The sequence below is a fragment of the Cutaneotrichosporon cavernicola genome, assembly GCF_030864355.1.
Source record: "Cutaneotrichosporon cavernicola HIS019 DNA, chromosome: 3".
NCBI classification, from domain to species: domain Eukaryota; kingdom Fungi; phylum Basidiomycota; class Tremellomycetes; order Trichosporonales; family Trichosporonaceae; genus Cutaneotrichosporon; species Cutaneotrichosporon cavernicola.
In genome coordinates, this window is record NC_083395.1 from 837061 (window position 1) to 854332 (window position 17272).

Sequence of the window (17272 nt, forward strand, 5' to 3'; positions counted from 1 at the left end):
TGCAGGGCCTTGAGTGGCTCGGTGCTCAGTACTTGCTGCCGTTGGCCGCTGTGGGTAGTGTGATGGGCAGGCATCACGGAGAATTACTGTACCTCTTCAATGCGGATCCTATCGTGCTCACGGCGAAGAGCACTCAACTCATCACCATCTCGCTGTCCCAAGACAAACTCGACAGCGCAAGACTTGATGATATGCATCCTTATGATTCTATGGGCTAGATAGCTCTGCCTTGCGGCGGCCTACCGCGCCTCTACGCTCGGCTAGACGCTCAAGCTCTTAAACGTCCGCCACACCTTCCAACTCGTGACGCGCAGTCCGAATCCTACAGCAACAATAAGCGCAAGGTCGACAACAACAAGCGTTACGCCGGCAAGCATGAACCGCGGCGCAAACACCTTCCACACCATCAAGTGCCGGCGGAGCCAAGCGGCCGTGACTGCCGATGCGAGGGTAATTGCTGCGAAATAGGTAATAAACGCCAACGCCATCTGGACGGTATGTGCCAGGATGGGGACGCTGGCATTGGGGCGTGGGCTGACGTTCCACGTCGCGAGGAGGGGGACGCAGAGCGCGATAAAGGCGATGGGACCCCATGTGTTGAGGATGACGAGGAGGGGCGACCATGGGTATGTCACTGTTTCAAAGCCAACAAAGGCCGACTTCCATTGGATTGTGGCTAGGACCGCTTGGTGGCCCGTACTGAAGAAGGCGATCAGAGCTAGTAGAGCGAGGGGGACGGCATCGGTGAATGAGGGCCGGACAAGGGCGTCCCTTGGTCCTTCAAAGGCGCCTGGTTCGCCCGAGAATCCAGAGTGGAGGAGAACGGCGTCGCGCTGCGAGTCGGTCAGTTCGAGGTGGGCTACCACGGCGACGATCGTGCCTCCCAAAACCAACTGGGCGAGGGGAGTGGAGACGAGCTGGACGAGCGCAAAGCCCATAAGCACGAAGAGGAAGTAGGTTGATCCAAAGGCGTTGCCAAAGCCAAGGACGGTCACTTCGTCCTCTCTCTCGCCCGTCTGGTCCTTCTCACGCTCAATGTCGAGACACAGACCAGATGAGGCCCAGATATATGGCATCAGTCCAAAGATGGCGGACATTGCGAACCGCGCAACCCAAAGCTTGACGCTCTTGACGAGGGGGATGCGGTCGGGGTTCAGTCCGTCCCACGTCTCCATCCATTCAAACGTCCAGTAGATCGCTCCCATCAAGATGACCGCACGCCAGATGAACGACACGAAGACGGGCGCCGGGCCGGAATAGCTCTTGCTCCATCCGAGTACGGCCCCAATGATGCGCGGGAAGATCATCAACATGAAGGGAATGAGGCCGTACACGCTCCATTTGGGGGAGCCGTTGGCCTCGTAGAACGTCACCGTGCAGTACGGCTGCTGCTCCTCCCTGCAGACAGTTGAGAGGCCGAGCGTGCGCGCAAGGACCGCGAGGAGGATGCCAAAGCCGAGGATACGGAGGCGGAGGGAGGCCTGCGGCGCAATGAGGGCGCGCAGGACGTGGAAGAGGGCGAGCGAGACCAGGAAGAAGACGACCATGCGGTCCTCCCACATGACGAAACTGTTGGATGCAAATGACAGCGTGTGGAGGATCAGAATAATCGGCCCGATCGCCTGCTGCAGCGTGCCCGTGAGGCTTGCGGACCACGTCCCGCGCACAAGGAGGGGTGCAGCGAGGACGGCACTTGCGGTGCCAACCGCGACGGACAAGAAGACCTGCAGGCCCTGGAGTGGATCGCGCGTATAGACGCCCGCGAACGTGCCGGCAACTGAACCGACACCCGTGCCGACTGAGACCGCCGTGTCAAGAGCCATTCGAACGTACTGATCCCATCTGGGTCCGCCGTTGCGCACGCCGAGGTACAGCGCGACTGTGGCTGCGACACCAAGGGCGAGGAGGACCACGCCGAGGACAATGTGCGGGACGCTGAACTGGGCCCAGAGCTCACGCAGGGCTTCGAGCACACGCGTGTTGGTGTTCATGTCCGCGTCGGCCGCGAGGATGGGCACACCGGACTCGAGGGCCTCAGCGTACTCGTTCCGGCTGTCGGTGAAGGCCTTGAGCACAGCAGCGTTACCGTACGCGTTAATGTAGCGCTCGATCTGATTGGTCACGGCACGCGCGGCGGCCGCAAACGTCTCGGGAGCGTCGACGAACACCTCGGGGATGATGTTGCCTAGGTTGTTGAAGGGGATCGGGAGGCCGAGCATGAGCGCAAGAGTGGGCACGAGATCGATCTGGTTGATCTGGCGCAGCCCCTCCTCCTCAGCGTAAGCAGAGCTGCCAGCAGCGTGGTTGATCGGGGTCGACTTGGAGTACATCCACAAGGCGGCGCTGGTCTCAAGAGGACTGTCTCCACCGTGGTCGCCCTTGGGGTTCATACCGTGGTCGCCAAGGACGACGAGGAGTGTGTCGTCGTCGAGTTCGGCAACGACGCGGCGGAGCACAGCGTCCATCTGCGCGAGCTTGTCGCGCATAGTGTCGCGGTCCGGCCCGACACGGTGCCCGACATGGTCAACGCCGAGGAAATGCCCAATTAGTACGTCCCACCCACCCTTCTCGAGGTGGGGGAAGAGGTGCTCGATAACCCCATTGTCGACAGTATGCAGGTCCTCAACGTTGAACGAGTCGTATGGGTACGCCTGACTAAAGCTCGATGGGAAGAGGTTGAGCCAAGTGTCGTCTCCCATGAACACGACGCTGCGATTATCCGCAACAGCCTGTGAGATGAGGTTATCCTCCTCGATGGCGGTCGAGGCAAAGTTGGCGCCGGCGTCGATAAACGTCGGGAGACTACCGGTTGTGATTCCCTTAATCCGCTGCATGGTCGTGGTGGGCGGGTCGGAGAACGAGTCGAAGATCATCGAGCGGTCAGGATGCGCGGCCGTCATCTCGGCGGGGAGAGTCAGGACGTTGTGGTGGAACGGGCTGGGTGGGTTGGGCGGGAACGGGGAGATGAAGTCGGTACGGAGTGCGTCGATGATGATCACGACGGCCTTGGAATGCGTTGCTGTCACGGGAGCCGGGTTGGTCACGTTGTACGCGGGCGATGTGGAAGGAATAGTAAGGCGGGTAAGAAGGAAGCCGTGGGTGAAGGTAGCGAGGCCGACGAGGTGAATGAATAGGAGGAAGATGAGGAGGAGGAGGGCGAGCGCTGTGCGGCTCAGCCCTGCGATCCATGCTGACGCGACGCGCCGCGCTGCGGCCGGGATCGTGCCCCGTGATTCTGCCATCGGGGAGTGGTTTTAAAGTCGTAAGGAGAGTGGGACCAACAAGGTCGGGTCGGGGTTGAGATGAGTCGCCGTCTTGCTGGACAGCATGTGATTGTGATAGAAACCAAACTAGTGACGCGTGCCGAAAAGTACCGCTCGGGCCTCAACCTCCACCTCCACCTCATCATGCAATGCACAGATCACGTGAGCCGCCTGAATGTGGCGACATCGGGCCGGCCGGTAACCACGCCGCCGCGCCTCTTTCCATAGCTAGAAGAGGGTGGAATTCAGAAACGAAACGTTCGTTGGCTTCTTCGTATCTTGGCATCACAAAACCATCCACCATGCCCGCACCTCAAGCGGCGGCTGCGCCAGCGCAGGGCGAACAACAAGATGGCCAGAGCAAGATCTTCAAAATCGTCCGCTCGCTAGCAGTCTTCGTGGCGATTCAGTTAGGTACGTCTGGGGCCTTTGGAAGCGCTGACGAAAGCGATGAAATACGGCATGTCATATCTTGGCCTCACGCCGCCTACCACCTCCACTCCAGCCGCGCCCGCCACTCCTGATGGAGACGTAGTGGCAGCCGCTGCTTCTACGGGAGGTGCTGTTCCTCCAGTTTCGCTTGTCGCCCATCCGGCCTGGGCGCTCGGTACCACGCTCTCGCTCCTGCTCTTCGCCAATACCGCGCCAGACTTCTCGCCCTCCACTGTTGACTGGAACACCCCCCTTCTGAGGTGGGACAACATCACCCTTGGGAACTGGAAGGACACGCGCGAGGCCGACCTCGTCCTCCCCGTCCCCGAGAGCGTGCAGTCCAATGGCAGTTGGTGGATGGATGTCGTCCTCGTCAAGGATGGGGGCAGTGCGCTCAACCGTGACGGGGCAGATGTCGCGCATCACCGGAAGGAGATGACGCGCTGGGCACCCCGCCGTAAGGCGCGGAAGGAGGTATCCCTCTTGGCTGCCAAGAACGAAACCGAAACCCCAGAAGAGGACGAGGGCCCCGCCCCAATTATCTCGTACTGGAGCCGCAACCTCACCCTCACCATTGTCAACGAGGACAACAGTGCCGATCTTGCGGCGATGCCGCCAATCGTGAGGGAGTGCTATCACCTCGCTCCAGGAGACGAGATGAAATACTTCCCAGTCGTGTTCGCCAACGATTTCTGGCTCCTCAAGGAAAACCTCATCCCCATCAACTCGACCACGCCGACCCTGCCGTTGAGAGTGACGTATCACGCCATCAGCCATATGAAGTTCAACATCTTTGCTTCGCTCACCGCGAGCTTCGAGCAGTCGGCCCAGCAGCAGGGCACCGGTCACGAATTGGACGAAGTCAAGCGTATGCTCGTCGAGACCAACCCTATCCTCCTGGTCACCACTGCCTTGGTGACCGTGTTGCACATGTTGTTCGAATTCCTGGCGTTTTCATCAGACGTCGCGCACTGGCGCAAGAAGGGCAAGGAGAGTAACCTGGTCGGCGTATCGCTCCGCACAATCCTCACCAACGTCTTTGTCCAGCTCATCATCCTGCTGTACCTGCACGACTCGTCCGAGGAGACGTCGCTCATGATCCTCTTCACGCAGGGAATTGGGCTGTTGATCGAGGCATGGAAGATCACAAAGGTCGCCAACGTTCGTATTCGTCCAGCCGACAATATCATCGGCTACAAAATCGTTTTCGAGGACAAGCATGAGCTTTCGGAGGATGAGAAGAAGACACAGGAATACGACGCACTCGCTTTCCGCATCGTATCGTACGTTGCCGCACCCGTGTTGCTCGCATACTCGGGATACTCGCTCGTTTACTCGACCCATCGCAGCTGGTACTCTTTCATCATTTCTACCCTCGCACAGGCAATCTACATGTTTGGATTTGTGCAGCTCGTACCCCAGCTCATCATCAATTACAAGCTCAAGAGTGTCGCCCACATTCCCATGAAGGCTATGGTGTACAAGACGCTCTCGACTGTTGTCGACGATTTCTTGTGAGCCGTGCTGTTTTCCAAGAGCTGACCCCAGTGCGTTCTGCGTCAAGATGCCTTGGCTTCACCGCCTCGCTTGCTTCCGCGACGACGTTGTCTTTGTCATCCTCCTCATCCAGCGGTGGAAGTATCGCATCGACTACTCGCGCGTCAACGAGTACGGCCAGCTCGGCGAGGACGACGAAAAGGCCGTCCAGGCCGCCAAGGACAAGGGCGAGGTGGACAAGGACGTTGAGACCAAGAAGGACAAGTAGGGTGTTGTGGCTTGGGTCAGATCCTCGGTGCCAATGCAATGCATTTATATACGGCGGGTACAAGATTAAGCTGTAGCGTCATAGTTTCGTGCCGTCTGTTTTCCAGCAAGCGACATTCGCTGTTGGATAGCCCTTAGCGTTCCGATCGCAGCGCCCGCGCCTACTTCCTACCTTCCTCCTGCTAGGTGCGCTTGCTGGGTACATCCAGTGAGTTGCGCTTGCTGGGGACATCCAGCGAGCTGCGCTTGCTGCGCTCCCCTTCCGAGTCGCCGCTGCGGTTGCTCCCTGCCGCGCTGGTCGAGCGATTCAGCTTTCCCGGCCGGCCATTGTCGCTCATCCGGCGCACAAACCCCTTGATGGAGCTCAGTCTCTTGCGACGCTTCTCGCCACGGTCCGACGACCCGGCCGACGGCACGTCCTCCTGGCGCTGCGCACTCGCCGAGTTGCTCGAGCTCGAGCGCGTCAGGGGTGGCGTGGCAGACGCGCCGGGGAAGGCTGTAGACGTGCCGGGGAACGCTGCCCCCGGGAACGACGCGCGCGGCGTGGGTGAGCGCTCACGCTCGCCCTCGAGCTTGGGAGATGATGGCTGGGGCCTCTGCGAGGGCTTGGGCTGCGAGGACATGGTAGGCTTAGACTCCGGCTCGGGTGACGCCGGTTCCAACTTGGGCGACGCTGGCTGCAACCCCGGCGACGCGGGCGACGCGGGCTCCGAGTCCTGCTGTAGCGACTCGGGCAGGTCGGTATCGGGCGGGGCAACGACAATCTGCGCATATGTCATGGGGCCTTGGATCCCAGGACTGCGTGGGGTCGTCGCGAGGTCGTCCTCCTTGTCCGCTTCGCTTACGCTTCCCTCACTCTCCTGCACGGTGCTCGGCGGACTCACTCGCCGGATGTGCAGCGTCCCGTCGTCGTCGACTGTACCAGCTGCGAGCACAACTGCACCGTCGGCGGTGGCGACGGACACGAGCCCGCCAGGCCCAAGAGCCTCCGTCTCGGCCATCATTTCCTCTTCGGTGAAGATCTGCTTACGCCACCTGCTGTCAGCTTGTCTTTTTTTGTAACTTACATGGCCGCAAACTGTCCGCCCCTCTCGATGAGATCGTGGTATGTGCCCTGCTCAATGACGGCGCCGTTCTTCATGACGACGATCTGGTCCGAGTTGATAATGGTCGACAGACGGTGCGCAATAGACAGCGAGCTACGATTCGCGGCGAGTTCCGCAAGTGAGCGCTGGATCTCCCGCTCCGTTTCCGTATCGAGGGCCGACGTCGCCTCGTCCAGCACGAGGATCGCGGGCGACTTGAGGAACATGCGGGCGAGGGAGACGCGCTGCTTCTCTCCACCAGAGAGGCGCACGCCACGCTCACCAACGACCGTGTCGTACTCCTCCGGGAAGGTCAATATGCGGTCGTGGAGCTTGGCAGCCTGTGCGGCCGCGATGATCTCCTCGTCTTCGGCACCATCCTCCTTGCCGTACGAGATGTTGGCGCCGATCGTGTCGTTCCATAACACCGAGTCCTGGGGGACAATACCGATGGCTTGACGCAGACTTTTCTGTGTGACCTTGGAGATGTCCTGGCCGTCGATCTTGATCGTGCCCGAGTCAATGTCGTAGAAGCGGTACAGGAGGCGGAGGATTGTCGACTTGCCCGAGCCCGACTCACCGACGAGCGCCATGCTCTCGCCCTTGCCGATGCGGAACGAGACGTCTTTGAGTGCCTGCACCTCACCGTCGTACGAGAAGCACACATTGTCAAACTCAATGACGCCGTCGGTGACGACGAGCGGTTCGGAGTCGGGTGCGTCCGTGATCTCGACCTCCTGACCGAGGAGGTTGAACAGCTTCTCGGCGTCGGTCGCGTTCGCATTCAGCTGGCGATACAGCGTACCGAGGCGGTCGAGCGGCGCGTACAGCTGCTGCAGGTACTGGAGGAACTGGACAAAGTTGCCCACGGTCGCCGTACCGTAGTAGATACGATTGGCGATGATGAGCGAGCCGGCCAGAAGACCGATAGTGATGATAAATGACTGGATGAGGTTGAGAACATTGAAGCTGAAGAGCACCCTGTACTCGGTCTGCTGGTACGACAGGACCGAGTCATGGAATCGACGCGACTCGCGCGCCTCAGCGGTGAAGTACTTGACGCTCTCCCAGTTGACAAGGACGTCAGAGGCGATACCCCGAGTCTTGATGTCGCGCTCAATCATCTCGCGCCTCAACTTGGTGCGGTAACCCGTGAAGACGATCGAGAAGACGACGTATGTCGTCATGACGACGATGAGCACGACCGCGAGCCACCCGCCAAACAGAGCGAAGAAGATGAACACGGCAACGACAATGTTGATGATCGTAGGCGCAGCCGAGAAGAGCATGGTCTGGAGGAGGTTGTTAATGGCTGACCCGCGGTCGATGATCTTGAGGACCTCGCCTGTGTTGCGCTTCGTGTGGAACTTGAGCGACAGGTTGAGTAGGTGGTTGAAGAGCAGCATCTGCATCTCCCGGTCCGCGTACTGCTGGACGGGTACCCAGAGCATGCGCTGGAAGAAGCCGACGAACCCGCCGCCTTGAACGGCCCTCAGTATAATCCACATGACGAACCACTTCCAAGGCGACTCGCCGCGACGCCCGTTCTCGATGTCGGAGAGCACATCGACAAAGTGGCCGAGCATGATCGGCGTGTAGGCGAACACGAGCGTACCTACGCCAAGAAGCGCCACGCACAGCCAGCAGTAGAGCTGCAGGCGCCAGCTGGTCGATGGCCAGAGGTGCCCACGCAGCTTCCAGATACGCGACCAGAACGCGCTCCATGATAGCCCTTGCGTCTCCTCGACCTTCTTTTCTCCGAGCTTCTTTGTTATTGGCTTCTTTTGCGGTGGTTGCGGGGTTCCAGGTGCGACCGACGGATCTCTGGTCGTCGACGCGTCCTGGTCGCTGTCAAACGTGCCGTACCCGTTGGAGGGGCGGGATGGTGCCTCCTCTTCGGCGGCGAGGAGACCAGTGTTCTCGTCGGCAGCCTGGAAGCGGACGACGGGATTGAGAACAAGAACAACAAGAAGGGGGAGCAGGAGTAGTCGGAGGGCTGTGAGAGGGAGGCTGAGGATGGCCAAGACGTGTTCGTCATCGCCTGGCGTCAGTCGTAAAGGACAAGAGAGAGCTTACCGGCGTGGATTTCGCGGATCACTTGTAGAACCAGGATCGGGACGTCGAACCCAAAACCAAGTAGAGCGAGGAGCAGGAGCCAGCGACTGCCCCATCGTCCTCGCCATTCCGCCAGAATAGCCGCCAATGAATAATCCGCAAAGCCTCCCAATGCATGTCCGGCCGCGGCGCCGAAAAACCACGCCCCATGTTCGTGTTTGAGGATGAGGTCAACGACAAGCAACGCGGCTCCAAGCGCGTAGGTTAGGGCAATCGCGCCGAGGGTGAGGGTGATGAACGTTCGCCGGGGTGTGATCGTCTTGACCGTCACTGCGCGGATGCCAGGGATCTCGGCCGGCGCAGGGGCAGCCGGGAGTGCGAGGGCAAGGATGGGGAGGGCGAGCACGCACGGCGCGATCGTGTAGAGGAGCTCGAGCGCCGGCGGCATGGTGAAAAGTTGGATGGGGAGGGGGTAATGAGTGGGAGTGGGAGGCGTGAGCTGGTGGGCTCGCAAGGGGATGGGTGTGTACAAGCCGGGGCCCGGGTATGGGGGAGGTGATGGGCTTTCTTCAAGCACAGATGAGAAGTGGAGAATGACAAGGATGTAAGATGCGATGCAAGAAGAAAGAGAGAGAGAGAGAGAGAGAGAGAGAGAGGGAAGGAGAGATGCGATGGTTACGAGGGCCGTGTCTGATGAATGACGACTTGTAACTTTGCGTCATTCCTATTTGGGTCCCTACAACTACATCAGGAGATGGCTCACCTGATAGCATCTTACAAACCAGATCAGTTGTATCTCATCCTTCCGCACGACCCCGACTGCATCAAAATCACCATTGGAAGCCCTCGATGTACGTCGTGCATCTCCCTCTCCAGCATCGCATTTATTTTTTCAACTAGACAATGCAACTACCCACCCATACCGTACGTGCGCTACTCAGCTTTGCACACTTCCTGAATGCGTGGCGCACCAAGAACAACCCAATGTACACTCCAGGCCCTCTTACCTCGTTCTCGCTCCCTTTGTCATCCCGACTCAACCCGTGTCCGCGTTACAAACCCATGTGATAGACGCACCTGCCCACAACTGTGCCTTGCAAGACAAACGGTAAATGACCTAAGACATAAATTGCATAAGTCTACTACGTAAGGAGCACGCTTGCCCAAGCGGCCAGCGCACATTAATCCGTTAGAATGTGGACAAGAGAGGTAGAGTAACCGGGGTATACGTCCTGCGCAGCGACGAGACCAACTAGGACAAGGGGGAACGCTCTGGCGTGGCGGAGGGATCTGGCCAGCGAGCGCGACCATAATCCCGAACACATGAGCCATCTACTTCGAATTCTTGTTCGCGGCCTGGATACCCAGAGGGATACCGACTGCGCACGCGATGACGATACAGATGATAATGCAGATCCAGAAGCAGATCCACTTTTTCCGGCGAGCCGCCTTTGCCTTGGTGATTGCCCCGGTGAGCTGCTCATTACTGTAGGTAAGCGGATATAACATCTCTCGACTCACCCAGACTGGATGTCATGGTTGACCTGCTGGGCGTGGTTCTCGACCTGAGTGATGGTCTCGTCCTGCTGCTCGACAAGCATCGCCATCTCCTGGAACATCTGGGCGAGCTCGGTCATAGTCTTCTCGATCTTGAGGATCTCAGTGTGGCGGTCCTGCACCTCCTTGTACGCGCCTCTGGCCTCCGAGTAGCGGCCCGAGTTTAAGAGTGCGGTCGCAAACACCTGGGGGTCATCGCTGTTGATGACCTGCTGGACCTCCTCTGGCGTCGCGTCGGGCTTGACAATGCGGTACTGGCGCTCGGCCTTCTCCTTACTCCTCTGGCGGTACTCCTTTTCGATGTTCTGGTGCTCGTTCAGGAGGCCCGTGAAGCGCTTCGACGCCGTTTCGGCCTGCGTACGCAGCGTCTTGTCACCCTTGGCGAGCTTGAACAGGTGCTTGACCGCATCCTTGCACTGCTGGCGCAGGGCACGGGCATCCGCCGAGACCTTGTCGGCATTCTGGATGGCGCGCTGGTCCGTAGAGTTCTGTCGTTAGCTTGTCTAACGTTATCTTCCAGAAATCTGGCGTAGTGTTCCGTGTTTCGCGGAAGGCACAGCTTGGACGCGGCTCGCGCCATACTCACAAGGGTCTGAGAGTGGGCAGTGCGAACGGCCTGAATGGCCTGCTGGAGGTCTCCCAGTAGAGCGTTCGTGTTGTTGAGCTCGCTCCAAAAGTCACCGCCACCGGCGCCGTTGCCAGCTCCGCCCGACGCGTACTGGTCCTGCTGGCCGTATGAGCTGTTGTAGCCGCCGCCCTGAGCGTAACCCCCTTGCGAGTTCGGAGGGTAGCTCGCGCCGCCGTCATGGGGGTAAGGGCTGTGAGCGAGTGGCTGCGACTCGGGGTTGTTGCTGTACGGGTTGCTCGAGTATGGGTTGCCGCCGGGAGCGGACTGGTCACTGGGTGTGAGCAAGACTTCAGCAAGAGACAAGCGTGCTGGCGACCGAAGCACGCGGCGTTCGTTTGGGGTCCGCGCGTTGACCCCTCACTGTCTGATCGAAACGTACCCGTACTGCTGGGGGACACCCTGGGATTGTTAGCACGCGTGTGATGAAACGATTCGGCGGAACTGCCACCTGAGGCGGGGACGCGTGACGCGATTGAGCGCACAGTGCGCCCTGGAATGGTCGCCGTGGACCAGAAGACTTACCGACTGCTGGAGGCGGTTGCGGGCCATGTTGGTCTATTGAGGTAATGGAGAGAAGATGAGAAGACGGTTGATGATAAAGCGAAGTTGGGGTCAGAGAGTTGAGTGGCCCGTGAGTGAAAGGGAAGGCCGTGCTGTGCTGAGGACGCGGAACGCGACCTGTCCGAGTAAAGGGGGGGGGGTTGCGGGAAGAGAGATGGGGTAGTAGAGGTTTGTGCGAGTGCAAACAGGTCTTGGGGGAAGGAGGAGGTGGGGAGATTAGAGTGAGCGTTGAAGAGAGAGAGAGACAGAGGAGGGAGGGTTGGGGGGGAGAGAGAAGATGTAGAATGTTGGCAAGGGATTGAGTGGAACGAGGTGTGTTGGAATAGGGCAAAGTGGTGCACCGCTTGAATGGCTTACCTGGGGGTTCCAACTGGCACCTGGCCACCAAAATGTATACAGGCACTACTTGTTCACCAGGCAGGCCTCCAAACCAGGGGCCAATCTACAAAAGTCCCTTAAAACTTACCCACCACCATATTTGGACAACCAACCAGTTCAAAGCTGACGTAACAACCCAATCACTTGTCCAATTGTCCACAAATCGCACAGCGAACAAACCCCCAGTGGTGGCTGAGACGAGGCGGTGACTGGCGGGCCGTGAGCTCGAGGTTCGAGGACGGCCGAGAAGCCTTCTGAGCGGTAGGTACTAAGGTCAAAACGCCTCGGCGATCAGCGAGCGCAGCAAAAATGACCCAGAACGATGGGTTTCAGTTGGCAACTGGTCAATCCAGTCTACTGTTTCCACGGATGAGGTGACAAAGCCAACTGCGGAAAGCTTACACCGCCGTCCGAAATCGTCCTGCAATCGCAATGTATTCGATCAAGCGATATTCCATCCGCAGTCTTGCAGCACCTAATACAAGTCTGCCTTGAATCGACAATCTTGAAATCGACACAGCTCCCAACATAGGTATCCCACGGATTAATGGACAGGTCTAGGCCCATCCGCAGTCTACTCCTGTCGTCCACCATTGCACGAAATGGGAGATGCGTATGCAGCCCGCAGCCCCGTCACCGTGCCACAACTATCGCCGCTTGCCACCACGCTTCGCACCGCTTGCACCACCGCGGGCAGGCGCCCGTGCTGCAGCAGGGCCCGGGGATGAAGTGCCGGTGGCGTCCGCGGATGCTGCGGAGAGCGAAGCAGTGCCCGGAGCCGGCGCGTTGCTAGGCGACTGCTCTCCAGCGAGCCGACTCGCAAGCCTGCTGTCAGCTAGTCCACGACTAGTAACAATAACTCACGCTCCAGTCCAGTCCATCTGCGACGCGGCAGTCATCCGCTTACGCTGAGCAGCCATCTCAGCCGCGAGCTCGGGGTCGTCCATGCTAGCCTGCTGTCAGTGTACTGTGTCGGGATGGCGGTGATCGAATTACGCGCTCCAGATCGCAACATCCCTGTTCCGGTTGCCATGGCAGCGTCCTCGCATCTGGCGACGTCTGCCTGGCAACTTGTGCCACGTGCCATTTTACACTCTCGCCAGCCGACTCACTGTCAATTTGGGGAAGACAAACGCCATCACGCCCGACGCCAGCATCATCAGCACCATGGGCGACTTGAGCATCTGGAGGATGTTCATGGCGTTGGCCTCGGTGTAGAAGCTCTGCGCATACGTTGCACCAACGAGGAGGGGGAACTCGAGCGACGCCGTGGACACGGGCAGCGCCTGCTTGCCGGCGATGAACAGCTGGACGTGGGGCGCGGCGTCGTCGGTGGGGACAGTGACCATAAGCTGGGGTTAGTGGTTGGGAGAGGGGGGGGGGGGGGGGGGTAAGAGGCGAAGGGGGACGGGTACGAGAGGGAACGCGAAGAGGGATGGTGAGGAGGGAAGGTTGGTGGAAAAGACGAATGGTGAATGAGAACTAGGGATACTCACATCCGTCATCGCGTACCCGCGCACCATGGGTCGCACAACATGCTGGCCCGGCTTGACCTCGCCGCTGGTGTGAGCTGATACTGACGTGTTGAGGTTGGGCTCACAAGCTGAAACTTCCGTCGGCACGGAACGGCGCGACAGCGCTCCCAAAGTCGAGGTCGACATACGCGTCGATAGGGAGGTTGGAGGTATCTAGCGTCAGCTAACTCGATCCGCCAGCTATGGCAGCGAGAGATGGGCTATAGGAAGGGGTCTCGGTCTCAACTACGCGCGGATCAAAAGCGATCCAACCAGGATGCTAGTATCGACTCACTCAAGGTCGGGCTGTTGACGAGATTCCCGCTAAGCTGAACCGCCAGAGCTGGGAGCGCGGCGAGGAGGAGACCGAGACCGGCAAGCATTGTGTTGTGGATGAACGATGAACAAACGAAACAGTGAGTGGGAGGGTGGAGGGTGGTGGGTGACGTTTGTCCTTGAATTAGCAGGTACACCCGAGAGTGGCGCCTCGATCAACATTAACCGCTGCAATGGATGTCTACTCAGCTGCTAGAAACGTCCGCCTCACCACGTTTAACTTGCACTTGTAATTAGACAGATTCCCTCCTCATATCCAGTGCCACTCTTTCATCCGATGCTGTCTTTACTACCACGAGTCGATCAAACTCAGCCCAGGCCCAACCCAACTAACTTGGACCTCAATACCAGGGCCCGCCACCCCCTCGAGGGCCATATCCTCCTCACTAGGCGAAACAGACCATCCATCCGATTCGGTGGAACTGACAAAGCTGGCCAAATCCAAGTTGTCGATAAAACTGAGATTGCGCGAGAGGGCCGGACTCGTCGCCCAGCTATCGAGCATTGAGGGTGTCGAACTAGGCGACATGGACGGCGAGGATTCGGGCCATATCGGCTCAGTCTCTTCAGCGTACGAGCCATATGGAATAGTCGGAGTGGATAAGTCGACCATGGGCATGACGAGATCCATAGAGGGGGACGATGGCTGAACGGTAGGCGCGGGGTGGACGCTGTCCCAGTGTTCGGCGATGGCTGCCTCGTCTGCGGGACTGAGGCTCTCGACGTAGGTGTCGGTGAGAGCGAAACGGCCGGCTTCGAGCATATCGCCCAAAAGAGCCAATACGTCTCCAGCGCATCGATCCACGAAGACCACCCGAAGAATATCGGGCCGTCCAGAATCACACAGGATCTGGAGGGATACCTTTGGCCATGCACCTGGATTGAGGAGACCGAGTGCCTCCATCCTTGCAAGGAGGGGAATGAGGCGGGCTCCTGCGGCCGAGTATGCGTCGTGCAGCGGTTCCGCACCATCACAGAGGCGGGACAGGACGCCTATACCCACTTCAGCGTCCGCGTATGGAATTGGTTCAGGGGCCAGGAGAGCGTCAAGAGAGGGCGCGACTGGAAGAGCGAGGGTGGCGCTCATGCCAGGAGTGACGAGGTCCTCGGGATGAGGGGGGAGGACGACATCGACCTCGACGGGGCGGAAGGGGAAGTATGCGGCGAGCTGCTCGCCGATGGAGGCGGAGGACGAGCACGAGGGAGCACGTCGCTTGCGGAGCTGCCTCGCGCGAGGGGTAGTACGACGTTCCTTACGAGGAGTGTAGGGGATGTAACGGCGTCCACGGGTGAGGGGCTTGTACTTGTCCTCGTCGTCGAAGATTTGTGAGAACGCCCGAAGAACAACGGGGACATTACCCGTCGCTCCCGGAATACTGCCGGCCGGTGAGGCCGTAGCAAAGGTCCTTGCGCTCCCCAATCCGACATTGGCTGGAAGGGCGGCACCGCGGGGCGCCCGAGAACCAGGCCGATAGGTGCCGGTCCGGAAGGCGCCGCCGACGGGGCCGAGTGGATGACGGGGGACGTTGTGGGAGAGCTGAGTGACGCGAACTGCGGTTCGGCCCGAGCCCGGGAGATGTGGGACTTGAAGGACTGGTTGGGCCGAGTGGAGGGCAAGTCTTAGGGCTGCGCGGAAACGATGTAGCGTGCCCGGTTTGGCGGCGCCCGCAAGGCGCACGGTCGCCGCCACCCCCCGTATTAGGGAGGCTACGCTGGTCGCGGTGTACCTCGCTACCATGGCGACATGGATACCTGCTGGGGGTTTATTGTATTGTTTGTGAGTGGGGAGTGAGTGGAGTATTAGTGGGTGGCGGAAGGTTGAGGTATATATCAGTTTGCATGGTCAAGGGGGAGGTGAGAACAAGCCAAGCCTGTCATGCCGAGTCTCAAAGATGAACGCGCGTTGACCGGCAAGATTCAGGCACGACCGGCTGGCTGCTGGCTACTAATCTATACCCTCACCGTGCCTGGATTGGAGGTCTGCATTCCAACACTCGTCGGTCCAAGAAGCCATGGCTTCAGAGTGGAACAAGCCATGCATAGCTAACATAAAGCTTGAGGATTGCAGTGTCATCTAATCTTGCTTTTAGCTGATCAAGCACAGTTTCAGACACAACTGAGGCCATCTTTAGCTGACTCACGTTCTGGAGAGATTGGGCAACTGTAGTTTGATTGAATCGATTGCGTGATGGATGCTACTTTTCTCGACCTCCAACACTCACTCTACTTCTAATACAATCTTAGTCAGAACATGACCAATGACTCCGACAGTTAAAACAGTTAGCAACTACAGTTGACGCACACTACGCTCTCGACGACGCAATACACAGTGTTCGCAATGTGCATGTGCCTTCCACGACGCCAAACCAAGATGGTCATCAACGTGACGAGGAATGACGAGGCTGACTGATATATCCCACCACCAAAGTCACTAAAGTGTTCAACTAATCCGTGACAAACTAAACCGTTAGCACTTTCGGGTGTGAGAACCATGCTGAGTACTTTTACGCAACACTTCCTTGTTGTGCTCCATAAAAGCAAGGGCGACCAGCACTTGCAACTCGTTCTCATCAACCATCAACATCAAACGGCATTCCCACCTATCCATCTAGGTATCAATCAACTCTGTAACTCACAACTCACCAACCCCTCTCAACCATGACCAACACCACCAAGCCCACTATCGGCCTCATCGGCGCCAGCGGCCTCCTCGGCTCGGCTCTCCTCAAGGCCCTCACCACCCAGCACGCCAAGGTCATCGTCCTCCACCGCCCTTCCTCCAAGCTCCCTGCGCTCGACGCTGAGACTCAGACCCGCCCCCTCGACATTGGTGACTCCGAGGCCGAGGTCCACAAGGCTCTAGAGGGTATCGATGTCCTGATCAACGCCAGCTCGCGCACCGACCCTGCCGTCGATGCCGCCTTCCTTTCTCACCTTGCCAACCTTCCCAAGCCTCTCAAGGCGTACATCCCCTCGGACTTCTCCCTCAACTTTACCCCCGACGAGATACGCGATGTTGCATTCATCCAGGGCAAGGAGGCGCTCATTGCTCGTGCTCGCGAGCTCGGCATTCCCACGACGACTGTACACAACGGCACATTCGAGTCGTTCGTTCTCAGCCCTTTCACTGGCATCGACATCGCCGCCGGCACCCTCACCCTCTACGGCGACGCCGAGGATCGTGCCCTCCCCATTACGAGCCTGGCGTACCTTGCAGCCGCGGTCGCCGAGATCGCCCAGCTTCCCACTCTCAAGGCCGAGTATACCGTAGTCGAGTACTCTGCCACCGGCCGCGAGATCGCCGCCGCCATCGAATCTGCTGGTGGGAAGAAGGTGGTGATCAAGTCCTTCACTCCTGAGGAGGCTGCCGCTGCCAAGGCGGCGGGCGGCGTCGAGGCTCTGTCGGCAGCCGTGCGTGTCAAGTGGGGCAAGGGCCAGTGGCCCGAGCCTGGCGCCTACACGCCTTCCGCTCCCAAGCGCGACATCACCAAGGCTGTCCAGGACGCGCTGGACAAGTCAGGCTAGCTGCAGTACGCCCAGCTCGACTTAACCTTGTAGATTACTGTAACCACGCCGATTTGACCATGCAAATGTGTAGCAGCAAACGAAGAGTGGCTGTTGCATACCTGGGGTTTGTCAACCCAATAAGTTCGAAGGGCAACTGTATGAATGTACTGTATGGGACTGGAAGTATAGTAG

The 17272-nt window shown here is 59.0% G+C and overlaps 7 protein-coding genes across 7 annotated transcripts; 2 read left to right on the plus strand and 5 right to left on the minus strand.

The window, feature by feature from the left end:
- Positions 1–260: 260 nt before the first annotated feature.
- Positions 261–3242, minus strand: GPI13 (uncharacterized protein; the record flags this gene model as incomplete). Its single annotated transcript, XM_060598752.1, has 1 exon — positions 261–3242. One exon carries the CDS (start codon positions 3240–3242, stop codon positions 261–263), a length of 2982 nt encoding a protein of 993 aa, XP_060455515.1.
- A 323-nt stretch (positions 3243–3565) lies between these two features.
- CcaverHIS019_0303210 (uncharacterized protein) lies at positions 3566–5460 on the plus strand (the record flags this gene model as incomplete). The annotated part of the gene is made up of 3 exons (XM_060598753.1): positions 3566–3677; positions 3712–5209; positions 5244–5460. 3 exons carry the CDS (start codon positions 3566–3568, stop codon positions 5458–5460), a joined length of 1827 nt encoding a protein of 608 aa, XP_060455516.1.
- A 181-nt stretch (positions 5461–5641) lies between these two features.
- Positions 5642–9047, minus strand: hmt1 (uncharacterized protein; the record flags this gene model as incomplete). Its single annotated transcript, XM_060598754.1, has 3 exons — positions 5642–6494; positions 6527–8585; positions 8621–9047. 3 exons carry the CDS (start codon positions 9045–9047, stop codon positions 5642–5644), a joined length of 3339 nt encoding a protein of 1112 aa, XP_060455517.1.
- Positions 9048–9931: 884 nt separating this feature from the next.
- CcaverHIS019_0303230 (uncharacterized protein) lies at positions 9932–11333 on the minus strand (the record flags this gene model as incomplete). Its single annotated transcript, XM_060598756.1, has 5 exons — positions 9932–10085; positions 10121–10644; positions 10743–11055; positions 11164–11183; positions 11307–11333. 5 exons carry the CDS (start codon positions 11331–11333, stop codon positions 9932–9934), a joined length of 1038 nt encoding a protein of 345 aa, XP_060455518.1.
- Positions 11334–12370: 1037 nt separating this feature from the next.
- On the minus strand, positions 12371–13620 carry CcaverHIS019_0303240 (uncharacterized protein; the record flags this gene model as incomplete). The annotated part of the gene is made up of 6 exons (XM_060598757.1): positions 12371–12548; positions 12588–12676; positions 12836–13075; positions 13220–13283; positions 13324–13411; positions 13533–13620. 6 exons carry the CDS (start codon positions 13618–13620, stop codon positions 12371–12373), a joined length of 747 nt encoding a protein of 248 aa, XP_060455519.1.
- A 242-nt stretch (positions 13621–13862) lies between these two features.
- On the minus strand, positions 13863–15311 carry CcaverHIS019_0303250 (uncharacterized protein; the record flags this gene model as incomplete). Its single annotated transcript, XM_060598758.1, has 1 exon — positions 13863–15311. One exon carries the CDS (start codon positions 15309–15311, stop codon positions 13863–13865), a length of 1449 nt encoding a protein of 482 aa, XP_060455520.1.
- Positions 15312–16231: 920 nt separating this feature from the next.
- On the plus strand, positions 16232–17098 carry CcaverHIS019_0303260 (uncharacterized protein; the record flags this gene model as incomplete). The annotated part of the gene is made up of 1 exon (XM_060598759.1): positions 16232–17098. The coding sequence occupies one exon, from the start codon at positions 16232–16234 to the stop codon at positions 17096–17098; it is 867 nt and encodes a 288-aa protein (XP_060455521.1).
- Positions 17099–17272: the final 174 nt, after the last annotated feature.